The following is a 13052-nucleotide window of genomic DNA, read 5'->3' as shown; positions in this document are numbered from 1 at the left end:
AAACAGGATTGTTAAATTTACACATTACACGTACATTCTGAACATACATTTAGAGGTCACGCATACCGTAGTGTAGCATACACGGCAAGGGTTGTAATTAAACCACCTTTAATTATTTAATTGGTTGGTTGGGAAATTGGGGCGGCGAGATATTCGGCATCAACGTACATCCGCGTGAAATGGGTCTGACCCGAATAACAAAAAGCGGATCGTTTCGGCCAAAACATATATTTAAATGTCAATTAACCCCTTTAAGGACGATGGGTTGTTCTTAAACCCATTAAAAACAATGCATTGTGAGCCTGTACATGTACGGGCTTTGTCATGAAGGGGTTAATGATGTAATAATATTTAATAATAATAATTCTTATTTATGGATCTCGGAAAGCCCTCTGACATATACAGCAGACGTAGAATATGATTATCAGGAATAACCAGACTAATAAAAATGATGGTCTTTACTTTGTTTCCAAATTTTTGTTATTTAAATTTTTTGTAGCTTTTTTTTGTTTTGTTTGTTTTTTTTAATAAATGTTTTTAAACATTCTAGTCCAAAATGCATTTTAGTTACAATCTGATACTGAAAGACAGGGGAAGAGCGCATTGTCAGTGAGTTTATAAAAAAAAAAAAAAAAAAAAAGAGATGATGGTGCAAAGTGTTAAAGGTAGTCTTATCACCATAGCAACCAGTGCTGATTGAACCATTTTACCGGTTTCTATGGTTGCAATAGTCCCTTTAAAACTTTGTATATATATATATTATACATATATATTATATTAATAGCTAGTGGTTAGCTTGTTGACTTTGGGATCTATTCACTAAAGGGAGAGTGTGCAGGAGAAATGTGTTTCAGCTCCTTGACGTAATTATACGTCATGAAGCTCCAACCCCAGTGAAGGAAGAGCTTGGCTTGCCCCGTATAATGTATAGTTAAAGTAAGTTGATTTTTCTTCCCAAAGTCTCCTTATACATTGAGTTATACATTATACAGGGCCAGCTCAGCCGTTCATGCGGTAAAAACGCTCCTTTTTAGTGAATAAAGCACTTTGAGAGTGCATGACATGGTTCACCTGAGTGAATATGATTGACATCGTGGTTTGGCTCAATATATACCATCTTGGGTGTGGGCAGAACAGAACAGAGCATAAATTTAATTTCAGAAGATTAGCCCTCGAGAACAGAAGCGTATTCACCATTGGCACTGCTCTAGGACTGACTCGGGGCAGCTCCTCGGTTGCCTCCTCCATGGCCAACAGTCTTGCTGCAGAGCAGTGGGATATGACATCATATGTTGGGAAATTACATCATATGTTGGGATTTGACATCATATGTTGGGACGGGACATCATAAGGTGTGCAGCACCTTTTAACGTAGTCTATGGAGGCTGTGCCAACTTCCATGGAGTAAATTGGCCAGTTGGACGGGTTGGAAGACCTCCCTTGTAACCGGCCCATTGAGCGTTGGCACAGCGGAGGTATCACCCGAGAGTTGGCGTAGATCAAGTACTCGAGTACTTTTGGCTTTTTTTTTTTACCTTTTTTAACATGTTTTATTACATGCATTGTGTTGAAGAGAGAGGACGCGGTCGTCCTGTGCCCAAAGTGCCTCTAGCATGATTGATGTTTCCAGGAACATCCTAAAACAAAGGCTTTTTGAGGGCTACTTTTTTGTTTTGTGCTAAGTCAGGAGAACAAGGGCCGAGGGGCCGCGTCCTGAATTCCCGGGAACACTGATTTCACTGGAGACCGCTGTTTCCTTCACCCCATTATGGCGTTCGGCTTTTTACGGTGATTTCTCCACCAAGTTATCAGCTTAGGGCAGGAAATGAATCTCGCTGGCTGTGTGATTAGCAAAAATATGTTGGTTTTTTTTATAAATTTTGCCTGAAAAAATTTAACTTTTTTTTCACAAGCAAAAAAACGTAACCTAGTTTTTTTTTGTATTGCATTTTTATTGCACAGTTTAATTCACACATATTCACATTGTTGGTAGACTTGTGCATTCGTCTTCGGGCGAACATGGAAACGAACACGAAGAGTGCGTTTTCGTGTTCGTTCCGAAGACACGCCGAAGAGAAGACGGCGGCGGTAAAACGTAGGCGAAGACGAAGACACACACCACGAAGATCTTCGTGATCGTGATTGTCTTCGTCTACCATTCTCCCCCCCTCTTCTAACTTACCTTGTCTTCGCGGCATCGCGGCAGTTCCCGGAAGTGAAAATCCGCAGGTTCGCCGTCACGGGTTACAGGGCAGTGCGAATGAGCCTATTGGTCGCCTACAGCGACCAATTGGTTGATGCCAGAGGAAGACCCTGCAGGTGACCAATAGGCTCATCCCACTGGTCTCCCTCCCTGTTCAATTAGTTAATTTAGTTAGACTTTATTGGTCGCTCGTACGGACATTTAACTAATTGAACAGGGAGGGAGACCAGTGGGATGTGCCGGGTAAGTTACGGCACCAGGAGTTAACAGTCTGTACGAGCGACCCTATTGGTCGCCAGCAGGGGGCTCGTCTGCCATCAACCAATGGCAGACGAGCCCCCTGCTGATGACCAATAGAGTTGCTCATACGTACATTTAAACTCCTGGCGCCAGAGCTGCGTTAACCCCATATTAACCCCTTAACCGGGGAAACGAAGAAAAACCGAACACGAAGAATGTCCACGAATATTCGCCCGAAGAGAAGACGGGAAGGGGCGAATATTCGCAGAATACGAAGATTTTTTTCCCCCCCGAAGATGAGCACGAAGACGAACACGAAGAGCCCCCTGGTGCCCAAGTCTAATTATTGTGGCTTTTAGGGATGTAGAACCTTGTGATCCCCTCATACCCAGCAAACATTCTGAGCTCCTACAAAAGAGAGGCATCAGGGGAGGAAAGAGGGGCATCTGGAGAGGAAAGAGGGGCATCTGGAGAGGAAGGAGGGGCTGTTCTTATTTAAACCTGGGCACTTCGGAGGTATGGACCCGGCATGATTATCCCTTTGATGTATAGCCAACTCCTTAAAAGACAACTTTACAGAAATCACTGTTACTCCCACGTAGAGAAATCTAGCACCAGTTTGGACTTAATGTTTACAAATGCCTCTGAGCCCGGGACAATGTTTGAGAAGTGGGAAGGGAATTAAAGGAGTATTTGTGGCAACCTGCATAAGGGCAAACAGACATCTTTGCAACTGTTCATGCTTTTTGTGATGCTTTATTCACTAAACCGGCAGGTGATTTGGGGTGAGAGGAAACATTTTAACTTGCGACTTTCTTATATATGTTTGGAAGGGGCCAAAAGGGCCAAGAGTCTCCTGCAAATGGCTTGAAAATTCATCTATGCTTTATGCAGGGCCAGAAGAAGCTCCCCAATGGTCTCCAACTCATACATCACGGCAGTATTTGTTGCAGAAATCTGAGATTTCATGCTGGATTTGGTGAGATCATTTTGTGGATTGTAGTAATATATAGAAGACATCAGAGAACATGACACCAATGTTAAATCAAACACGGGGTCTTCAGGAGTTACTGCTCCTCCAGTGAACTCAACCCAAGGAAAGGTGTTGGTAGGGCCATGTGTTTGACGACCTTAGTAAGCAGCCAGCCCTTCCCGATATAAATTGTTGGCTATTGCCATCAGATTGAAGTTGCCGGCGCACATCCAAAGCCCCTTCTTTTCAAGTCTGGACAACATTCCAGAGCTCTGGAAAACCTAGGAGCTGTTACACGGCCATTCCTAAGGCTTTGGGGCTCGACTGAACCACTGTCGGCGCCACATTGACCAAAGAGAAGGTTTGGGCGAAGTCTTCATTCATCCAGTAAGTTATGGAGGATGGTGTTTGCTAAAGAGACAGACTGTATGCCCATCTCAACAAGCACGCATGGTTTACACTCTGTTTTTGGCCTCCTGCCTGGAATGTCTTATCGTACAGAACCTTGGTTTGTATCACGCGTCACAGGCCAATTCTTGAAATTCAAGCTACTGTGACACCCTTTATGTCTCCACTTTCCCGTAAAAACTATTCTTAAGTAGTGTTGTTTTCTGTATCATGTATCCTGTACCGTTATATGTTTTTAGCTGCCGTATATTTACCAGGATTTGTTCCTGAATGAAGAAGTGGAAGCACTAATTAGCCTTGATGCTTTGAATACTGACTATTGGCCTACAAAGTTTAGAGCTTTAGAGATTGAGAGATCTTTGAGGGCCCCAAAAGCTTCTGTGACCAGCCCATGAAAAGTATCACCTTTACATTGCTCCATGTGATTATATACGGTTTCCTTGATCTACAGAGAGGACCTCTTTAGAAGGGTTTGCGGAACCTGTGGCCATTGTGTATCCTCTTAAGCTATCAACAGCTGGAGGCCACCTTGTTATCCAAGCTCCGAAATAGAACCAAGAGCTTACACGTGACGGCTACAGAGTCAATAATGAAATGTGAGTCTTGGCGTGGTGCGCCTCTCTGAATTCTACTTGTTCCTGGAATACCGCCAGGACCTCTTTGCTTATCCTGTCAGGGTAGATTGCCCAGTACTTTGCAGTTTGAGGTTATGTCGCCCTGCACACCAGAAGAATGAACCGCGAGTCTCCAAAGAAGGTCTCCATGAGGCTGCTTGTGGAAATAGGTTGTCCTTACGGCGTATTGGCCTTGTGTCTCTGCACCTGCACGCGATGTACCTAGAACACATACATTTTATGGCTTTTATGAGCGTGTCCAAAACCACATTCGATGCAGAGATATCTGGTTCCACTTATACAGTGTCTTTTCTTTTACCGCAGGTGATTTGAAGTTTGGCAGATGATGGAACTGGTGCCATGTCTTTGGGTCGGCTCTTGCGTCGTGCGTCCTCCAAGGCCTCCGACCTCCTGACGCTAAGCTCTGGAGGAGGAACATCCTCAGTGCTGGACGGAGAGATCATATTCTCTAAGAACAATGTGTGTGTGCACCCCCCGGAACTGCTGCAAGATGTGGGGTCTCATCACCCAGGTGAAATGATCTAAATCTTTCTGCCTCTCAGTTTGGTTCATTGTGGTTTTCTGCCTCCATGAATGGTGCTTCATTCCATGCCTTGATTGTCACAAACAGACAAGGACTTGGACACAAGCATGATTAACCTGGGACATCCAAAAACTCTCGCCTGTTAACGATCCTTGAGTTTTGGAGTCCAGCACTTGGGGTCTTTTTTGTGAACTACTGTCTATGGCAATATAGCCTCCAACTAGCTACAAGATGCATATACGGTGATCACATCCGCCATTTTTTTTCCCAGGACACAGACGCGTTTCACATATTGCTGTAAAGTGCTGCCCCCTGTGGGATGTATAACAAATACCTGATTCCCTCCTGTGAGTTTATACATTACACGTTCTGCAGGGAGGGCCAGCTTTTTACGTGGATATCAGCGACTTGGGAAAATTATATGCACCCCAGAAAAATAATTGCCGATGTGGTCACCCTAGGTACAGGGAAAAAAATTGTATTTTATAGGAGAAATTGGCATTTGTTGTGTTTCTCAAAAGACTTGGAAGAGACAAGGAAGGAAAATATCTACAGAGATTGAATAAATATGGATAGAGAACCTTTTTTATTAGAAATGGGAACGTCCCCCGTGTTAAATTGTTTGTGATGATATTCTTTCAGGTTACATGTGTGTGTACATGGAAAAAGATGAATTTTTGGGAACCACCTTGATCCTCGCTTGGGTTCCTAACTCTCGTATCCAGCGCCAGGATGAAGAGGCGCTCCGTTACATCACACCAGAAAGTTCTCCGGTCCGCAGGGCGCCACGCAAAAGAAACAGACACCCTCCGGGAGCCTCTGCCTCCACGCAAAACAAGGCAGTGGTGGGTCTCAAAGAAAGCGCCGCAGAGACCACCACAGCCAGGGACGCAGACTCCCAAACAGAGAAGAACCTATCTGAGGGTTCTACAGAAGAAGTCACGGAACAGGTGGAGGAGGAGAGGTCTCTGGACCTATCTTCTGATGAAGTGAGCAAGGACAGTACTTTGGACTCTGATTCTGATGCCTTCTCCTCGCCCTTTTGCCTCTCCCCCATTAGCGAGGCTCTGGGAGAGAGCAGTGGCTCTGTATTTTTGGAAAGCGAGAACCGGTAAGGATTGTAGAGCCATGAAAATGGAACAGCTACTGGTCTGCAGAGTTTTAAGTCCAATGCATCTCGTGTCTTCTGTAAATTTATGCCTATATACCTAGAAATTAGGGTTTAAAGTGTGACTATTGTCAGATTTGATATTTCACGTGAAAAATTGTACTTCTAAAGTAGCACTTACTGTATTAATAATACCTGCCACTGGGGGGAGCTATAGTTCATGCATTCTTCCCCAAGAACAGAAGTTGACCAACAGAAGTTGCAGTTATTATTTTTTTCCCCGGTATTTCCGTGTTATTGTCGGTATTTCTAAAGGAAACATTTATGAGATCAGAAAAGTAGCATTTTACCTAAAATCAAATACCAGACACTAATAGGCCTTTATGTTTCATTTGGCCAGGGACGATGCCGACAGTCACGAGACCACCTTTACCCCGTCCAGCCTGAATGCCAACTCCCAGTTCAGGGACGTGAACGGCCAGGGAGGAACCGCGAGGTGGGAAGAGCAGCAGAAGCTCTTGGCCCTGGAGCAGACGTGCGGAGTTTTCCGCGTGGACCTGGGTCAGATGCGCTCACTGCGTTTCTTCTTCAGGTTGGTGGTTAAGGGGACAAAACGTGATTACTTAGTCATGACAAATATTTTGGCATGGCTTTGTTATAAGCCAGGTTAGACAGTCCTCTTGTATATGGCGGAGCTGTTCCTCCCAATGTAGACTCATTTGCTGACGTCTCTCTGTGTCTGGCAGCGATGACGCCTGCACCAGTGGGCAATTGGTGATCGCCAGCAGGGAGAGTCAATACAAAGTCTTCCATTTCCACCATGGCGGTCTGGGGAAGCTGTCAGAGGTGTTCCAGCAATGGAAGTACTGCCGAGAGACTCACCTGAAGGAACAGGTGAGAAAGAAGGACTTCTCGGTCAGAGATGGGGAGTCGGGGAGAGGTGTCTCAGGATAAACTCGAGACTTTTGAGGCGGAAAATGCACCTTCAAGGCGAAAAGGAGAACATCTCAAGGATAATGGGGACAATTAGGGACATCATATTTCCAGGTGTTCTGGGGTTTTATATTGAAAAGGGGCAAGAGGGAGCAACATAACATGACGTCATACATGGACCTTCCCCAAACTTAATAAAAAGTGAAGGTAGATTCATCTGCTCCAGACTGTGTGGCCCTGAGAATCTGTCCCTTCACCCTGAGACTGGGGCAAAAACCCTGAGACTCAAGGGCAAACCCTGAGTGTTCCCGGGGATGCCCATTAACCCTTTAGAATGACTCCCCTCCCTGAGAAATAGTCAGACCCCCCGGAGGAGGTTGTAGGCCAAGAAGGGAAGCAGGTATTTAATGGTAATGAATAGCTGAATCCCGAGGCCTGCGTCTCATTTATTTTTGAAGCCTGCTCCCACGCTGCGACATTTGATGGCCTCCCACAGGGCTCGCTGAGAATGGCAGCGTTCTGTGTCTGCACCTCAGATGGGGGGTGATGATGACAATTAATTACCCGCCTGCAGCACACAGACCCTGGTGGCAGCCCGTACCCCGTCCTTTTAACACGGACCATTGGCCGCGCGTAACCCGGTGAGATGAAATCCTTCGTGCGCTGGCCTAGGGGCAGGGAACGACTTCTAGGCATTCCTCTGCCAGCAGAAAGCAAAAGGGTTAATTAACTGTAATTAATAGGAATGATGTCCCTTCTCCTTGCGGGGGGCTTGGATGTGCAGACAAGTCAAGTTACGTTATTCCCACCAGGGAACATATATATTGTGCATTAGATATTATGGCTGAGTATCACTATGAGATGGCCCGGGGCTTCCGACGGAGACTAATTAGCGTAATTAATGATCTCACGGGGAGCAGGTGCGTTGGCATCAATCACAGGACCACGTGCCTGGGCTAACGGGGCTCGGGGGTTAAAGGGGAAACGCCGCAGCCTTTAGCATAACCAAATATCTCTATCATTACTACCGATTGCTTTGTCAGGGTAATTGTCTTGGAGCTGTTTATTTCAGTCTGGAGGCAGCCTGTGGCAGTACCAGCATTATCTATTTAATTCCCACCCTTACAAAGACTGTCTGAACCACAATCAGCAACTTAACAATAGAGAGAGTGGAGAAAATGTAAATAAATGTATAAATGTATTGGGGGGAGAGGGTCAATTTGTGTTTATCCCAATGTATAAATGGGCTGTTATTGCTGCTCTCCTCCCTCCCTCTCAGGTGACAGAGGAGAAGACCTGTCTCCATTTCTCCATCCGAAGACCCAATCTTCCCTCTTGTGAATCCCACCCAGAGGAAGGCATGTACCGACGTCTGGATGTCGCCAGCTGGCTCCAGCATTTCAATGAGTCTGGACAGGTGGAGGAAGAATACAAATTATGCAAAGTAAGACTGCCTACATTGTGGGGGTACCCAGGAACTTGAGTTCTTTGAGGCTGGGGCAAACTGGCCTCAACTCAACGTGGTTCCAGATTCCTGTTGGTTATATTAAATCTATAAGTATGGATTCTTGCAGTGGTGGGAGAAACATTGTAGGAATATGAATCAAAATCCAAAGAGATACATTTATTTAACTATTGATATTCCTTACTTATGGAAGTGCTTGTGACTCTGCGACCTGTGCTACATTTTTTGTAATTGTGCTATCTTTTTTTAAATCAACTGCCCAGGCCATATTCTTTGGAGGGATCGAGCCATCCCTGAGAGGCGAGGTCTGGCCGTTTCTCTTGGGATATTACAACTGGGAGACCGCCTCCGAGGAACGCGAAGCCCTTCGGGTGCAAAGGAGGGACGAATATTCTCAAATTCAGATGAAGAGGTACGTATATCTGCAAATTAAAATCGTCAAGTAACAGTAATCTGTAAAAATAATGATCCGGGTTATTTGCTTGTAAATCATGGTACCAGGGTAGGTTTCACATACTCCATCACAGCTTATTTGGTCGTGTCTGGAATCACCTTGAAGGTCATGGAGACCAGCCTGTTCTACAGATCCATGGTCTTTATGACAATAGACCAAAATGTAGTTGGTGACTTAGCATCTTTCTTTGCCTCACAACTTTTGTTCATTTTGGAACATCTTACATTTTCAGATTCCAAATACAATGACGTATTAATTATCTTCTTCTCCCTCCACCTCGTTAGGGTTTCCATGAGTCCCGATTCCCAGAAGAACTTCTGGAGGAATGTCCAGTTTACTGTCGATAAAGATGTGGTGAGGACGGATCGTAGCAACCAATTCTTCAGAGGAGAGGACAACCCCAATGTGGAGGCCATGAGGTGAGGCTGTGGGGATAGAATACTTCCAATGCTAACGAGGCTGGAGGTTATATCTGGTGTCCATGGTAGATAATTCGGGAGAGCTGGACACACACACTTAATTTTCATCAATGCTGTAAAGCATATGCTTTGTGGTTCCGATATAAATTCCTTTTTACTAGCAAGGTCCATACTTCCAAATCTAAACCCAAAGTCAATAGACTTTTAATCACCAATCCCTTTGTTTTACCAAGCAGCCTTAACTCAGATACCCTGGTGGGTCCAAAGTAAATACTCTACGCTAAGTGAATCTTTGGTGTTTCTTCTTGGCTTTTTGCCATGGTTTCTGTTCCAAAAGTGCATTTTCCGTAGTTCCTTTGGCTCCCTGAATTTCTTGTGGTGCTTTCTCCCTGGATCAATTTATATTCTCACTCTGTTTCTATAGATAAAGCAGAACACAACGCGTCCTAGGCTTTAAGTCACAAAGTAGCATGTCTTTGTTTCATGTATGTTCAAGTATCTACAAGGTCTATATTTTCCATGGAATTATGCTCTTCCTGCAGTATTTTTTTTTATAATTATTATTTTTGAGCTAGGGGGTTGATTAATGATTTACTCCCACTTCAAGATTAAGGGATTATAGTTTTAAATTATTTATAGGCTGGGGGATGGGACATACATCTGTGTCACCTTGCAAGAGAGAAGACTCAAAGATTCCACAGTCATTCATATGGAGAAATATAAAAATCAATATTTCTTTGTATGACATGAAATGTATTTCTATAATGTTTATAATTCTGTTGTAGATGATAAACTAAATTTTGCCAACCTTTCCTCAAAAATAATTTTTTTCACTAATTTTATTTCTCCTCGCCTATGATATTCCAATGCGTCTTCCATGAACGTCTCCCAATGACGCCGTCTTAAATTCTGCTCAGCATCTGATTCTTGTGCTTTGTTTTCGTTCCAGGAGGATCTTGCTGAATTATGCTGTGTACAGCCCCGGAGTGGGGTATTCCCAAGGAATGTCTGACTTGGTGGCCCCGTTGCTCGCTGAGGTCTTGGATGAGTCAGACACGTTCTGGTGTTTTGTCGGCCTGATGCAGAATACAATCTTTATCAGTTCCCCTTGTGATGAGGACATGGAGAAGCAACTGGTGGGTGGCCATTGGATCCCCCAGGCAGATAAAGTCTTTCAGGAAGGTTTCGGAGTAGACGTGTGTCATGGAATGCATTTCAGGAGCACCTATCATGCATACCATGACATTCGTAAGAGCAGCAGCTTTTTACCTTTCTAACAAACAGAATACTCCAATAGCCCTGAAGGAGTTATGCTTTTCTAAAAGGATGTCCATAGGTGAAGTATCCTTGTGATTTAGCTCCCACAGCATTAAACGTTAACCCATATCATTGGACTCCTTTCTTAGCTGTACCTCCGAGAACTACTTCGCCTCATGTACCCCCGGTTCTACCATCACCTGCTGTCTCTGGGAGAGGACGGACTCCAAATGCTGTTCTGCCATCGCTGGATCCTACTCTGCTTCAAAAGAGAATTTTCGGATTCAGAAGCCCTGAGGATGTGGGAGGCTTGCTGGGCTCACTATCAGGTACTGAACCAGGTCTTCACAACATGTTGTCTTCAGGTTTTCCTACGTCAGAAATGGGACTTCTTATTATGAATTGGTATAATTACCCCACCTCTCGCCGTCTTTTATTTAACGCGGGCTTCTAGAATGGGAATTTTTTGCTGATGTGCATGTTTGTGTCCTAAAACATGGAAAATTGTGAATGTTGGACTAAAAATGGTGCAGTGTTTTTTCCACCACGAGGTCTTGATGTCATACCATAGTATAGAAATGATCCAAAAGCATTTTTTCTGTTGTCTAAGGTCGGGCCCATTAAGTATGGCAGCAATGAAAAGGTAAGAAGAAATATGATGGTTCACAGAGGAAATGGAAAATGTTTGGGGCGTGGGGCTGTTGAATGCCACCACATTCCATATATTGGTGACAGCTGTGACAATGAGTAAGACATTTGGTAATGCTTAGTGGTATTTAACAGTTTTTTGCGGTTTCCTGATGCCTCTTGTGTCTCCTCCAGACGGATTATTTCCACCTCTTTCTCTGTGTTGCTATCATGGTTCTGTACGGCGATGATGTTATCGAGCAACAGCTGCCAACCGACCAGATGTTGTTGCATTTCAGTAACCTGGCCATGCATATGAATGGGGAGCTGGTTCTCCGAAAGGTGAGTTGTTACTGACATATAGTAATTCCGATTGCAAGCTCTCATACCCTGAGTGTTTCCCATTAAATAAAACCTAATACCGACTAAAAAAAAAGGGGGTCAAAGGATGTAGTGTCACCTAACCAGGGCTTGTTACTGTGGAACATAGAAAACTACTGATACCTTGGGTCTGAGAGAATGAAAAAGACAAAGATGGAGCCACAAGTCTCCGTATATTGATAACTTAGCACATTATCCCCCTGTGAATTATTTCCATCCTTTTTAACTGCCACCCTCTTCATTCCCTGGATCTTTCTGCCACCTTGTCTGACTTCTTTTCAGCTCCATCCGTTCTGTTGATTTCAATCTTCTTTTGGTGTACTTGGAACCTTCGATGTAACCTCCTTTGTCTTGTTACAGGCTCGGAGTTTGCTCTACCAGTACCGGCTCTTACCCAAAATCCCTTGCAGTCTTCACGACCTTTGCAAGCTGTGCGGTTCGGGCATGTGGGACAGTGGCTACATTCCTACCGTGGAGTGCACAGGCCAGCACTCCGAGTCGGAAAGCTGCCCCTATGGAGGCACCGTGGAGGAAACGTCACCAAAAACTCCCAAAGACAGCAAGCGAGGGCCTAAACCACTTGATGTATTCACCTTCAGGAAGTAGGGACCTTTAGTGATTCAGTAGGGATCTTTAGAAGCTATTGCGGGCAAAGCTACGGAACCTTGAGGAGTTTGGGTCGTATCATCAGATGAGAATGAGACTGCCGTGGGAAAACTCAGTATTGGTTTCAGCCAAAGCATCTAAGAAGCCAACCTTCTTATGCACGACATTAAAAGTGGTGTTCTTTTTTTTGGGGGGGGGGGGGGGGTTCTCTGGCATTTGGATTTCGACTGATCCTTATCAGACATGGCCATGGTGGACTAGCTGGTGATGAAGCTGTCTTTGCTCTCTAGTTGGGAGATCTTGGCTGTAAGACTCAGTTTCCTTTCCTCCCTATATAACCCCAACACGGAATATCGGTTACCTATTATTAAGTGTACAGAGGCTCCCAGATGTTATATGCGATAGGCCTGTTTCCGGGTTTAATGGAAGGGAACCCACGGTCCGCCACAGGCAATCGATAGTAACAAATCCTGCTAACAGGCACCCCTACTGCCAGCTGTTTCATACCAAAAATGTGAACTTTGTAATAAAACTGGTATTAAAGAACCGATCTAACATTGTGTACACTGGACTGTGTACTAAGCCCTTTTGTCGTGTAGGGGTTAAATCAATAGGTTTTTTATCTTCACCTGGACCATTTGAGAAAGACTTTGGAACCTGGCCACAGAGCCATTACCAGCGAAGCACAATCTCACCCTCGATCCACCCTCCTCCTTCTGCTTGAGAAGAATTATGTAACGTTACCTTATTCTACCTTTCAGGCAGGGCTTTCGCCGAGACGTTTCTAGTAAAATCATTTTGCCAACCAACGTGCGCCTCT

The 13052-nt window shown here is 44.6% G+C and overlaps 1 protein-coding gene across 1 annotated transcript; it reads left to right on the top strand.

Moving 5' to 3' along the window:
• The first annotated feature begins 4798 nt into the window (after positions 1-4798).
• Positions 4799-12232, top strand: LOC149277035 (TBC1 domain family member 16-like). The gene is made up of 12 exons (XM_089503138.1): positions 4799-4970; positions 5625-6093; positions 6491-6682; positions 6837-6984; positions 7421-7423; positions 8303-8467; positions 8752-8900; positions 9227-9361; positions 10311-10497; positions 10768-10947; positions 11441-11587; positions 11987-12232. The coding sequence occupies exons 1-12, from the start codon at positions 4799-4801 to the stop codon at positions 12230-12232; spliced, it is 2193 nt and encodes a 730-aa protein (XP_089359264.1).
• Positions 12233-13052: the final 820 nt, after the last annotated feature.

Source organism: Sceloporus occidentalis, unplaced genomic scaffold, assembly GCF_023333645.1.
Source record: "Sceloporus occidentalis isolate IW3139 unplaced genomic scaffold, rSceOcc1.0.p SCAF_221, whole genome shotgun sequence".
Taxonomy (NCBI): Eukaryota; Metazoa; Chordata; class Lepidosauria; order Squamata; family Phrynosomatidae; genus Sceloporus; species Sceloporus occidentalis.
This window is presented reverse-complemented; position numbering and strand designations above follow the sequence as displayed.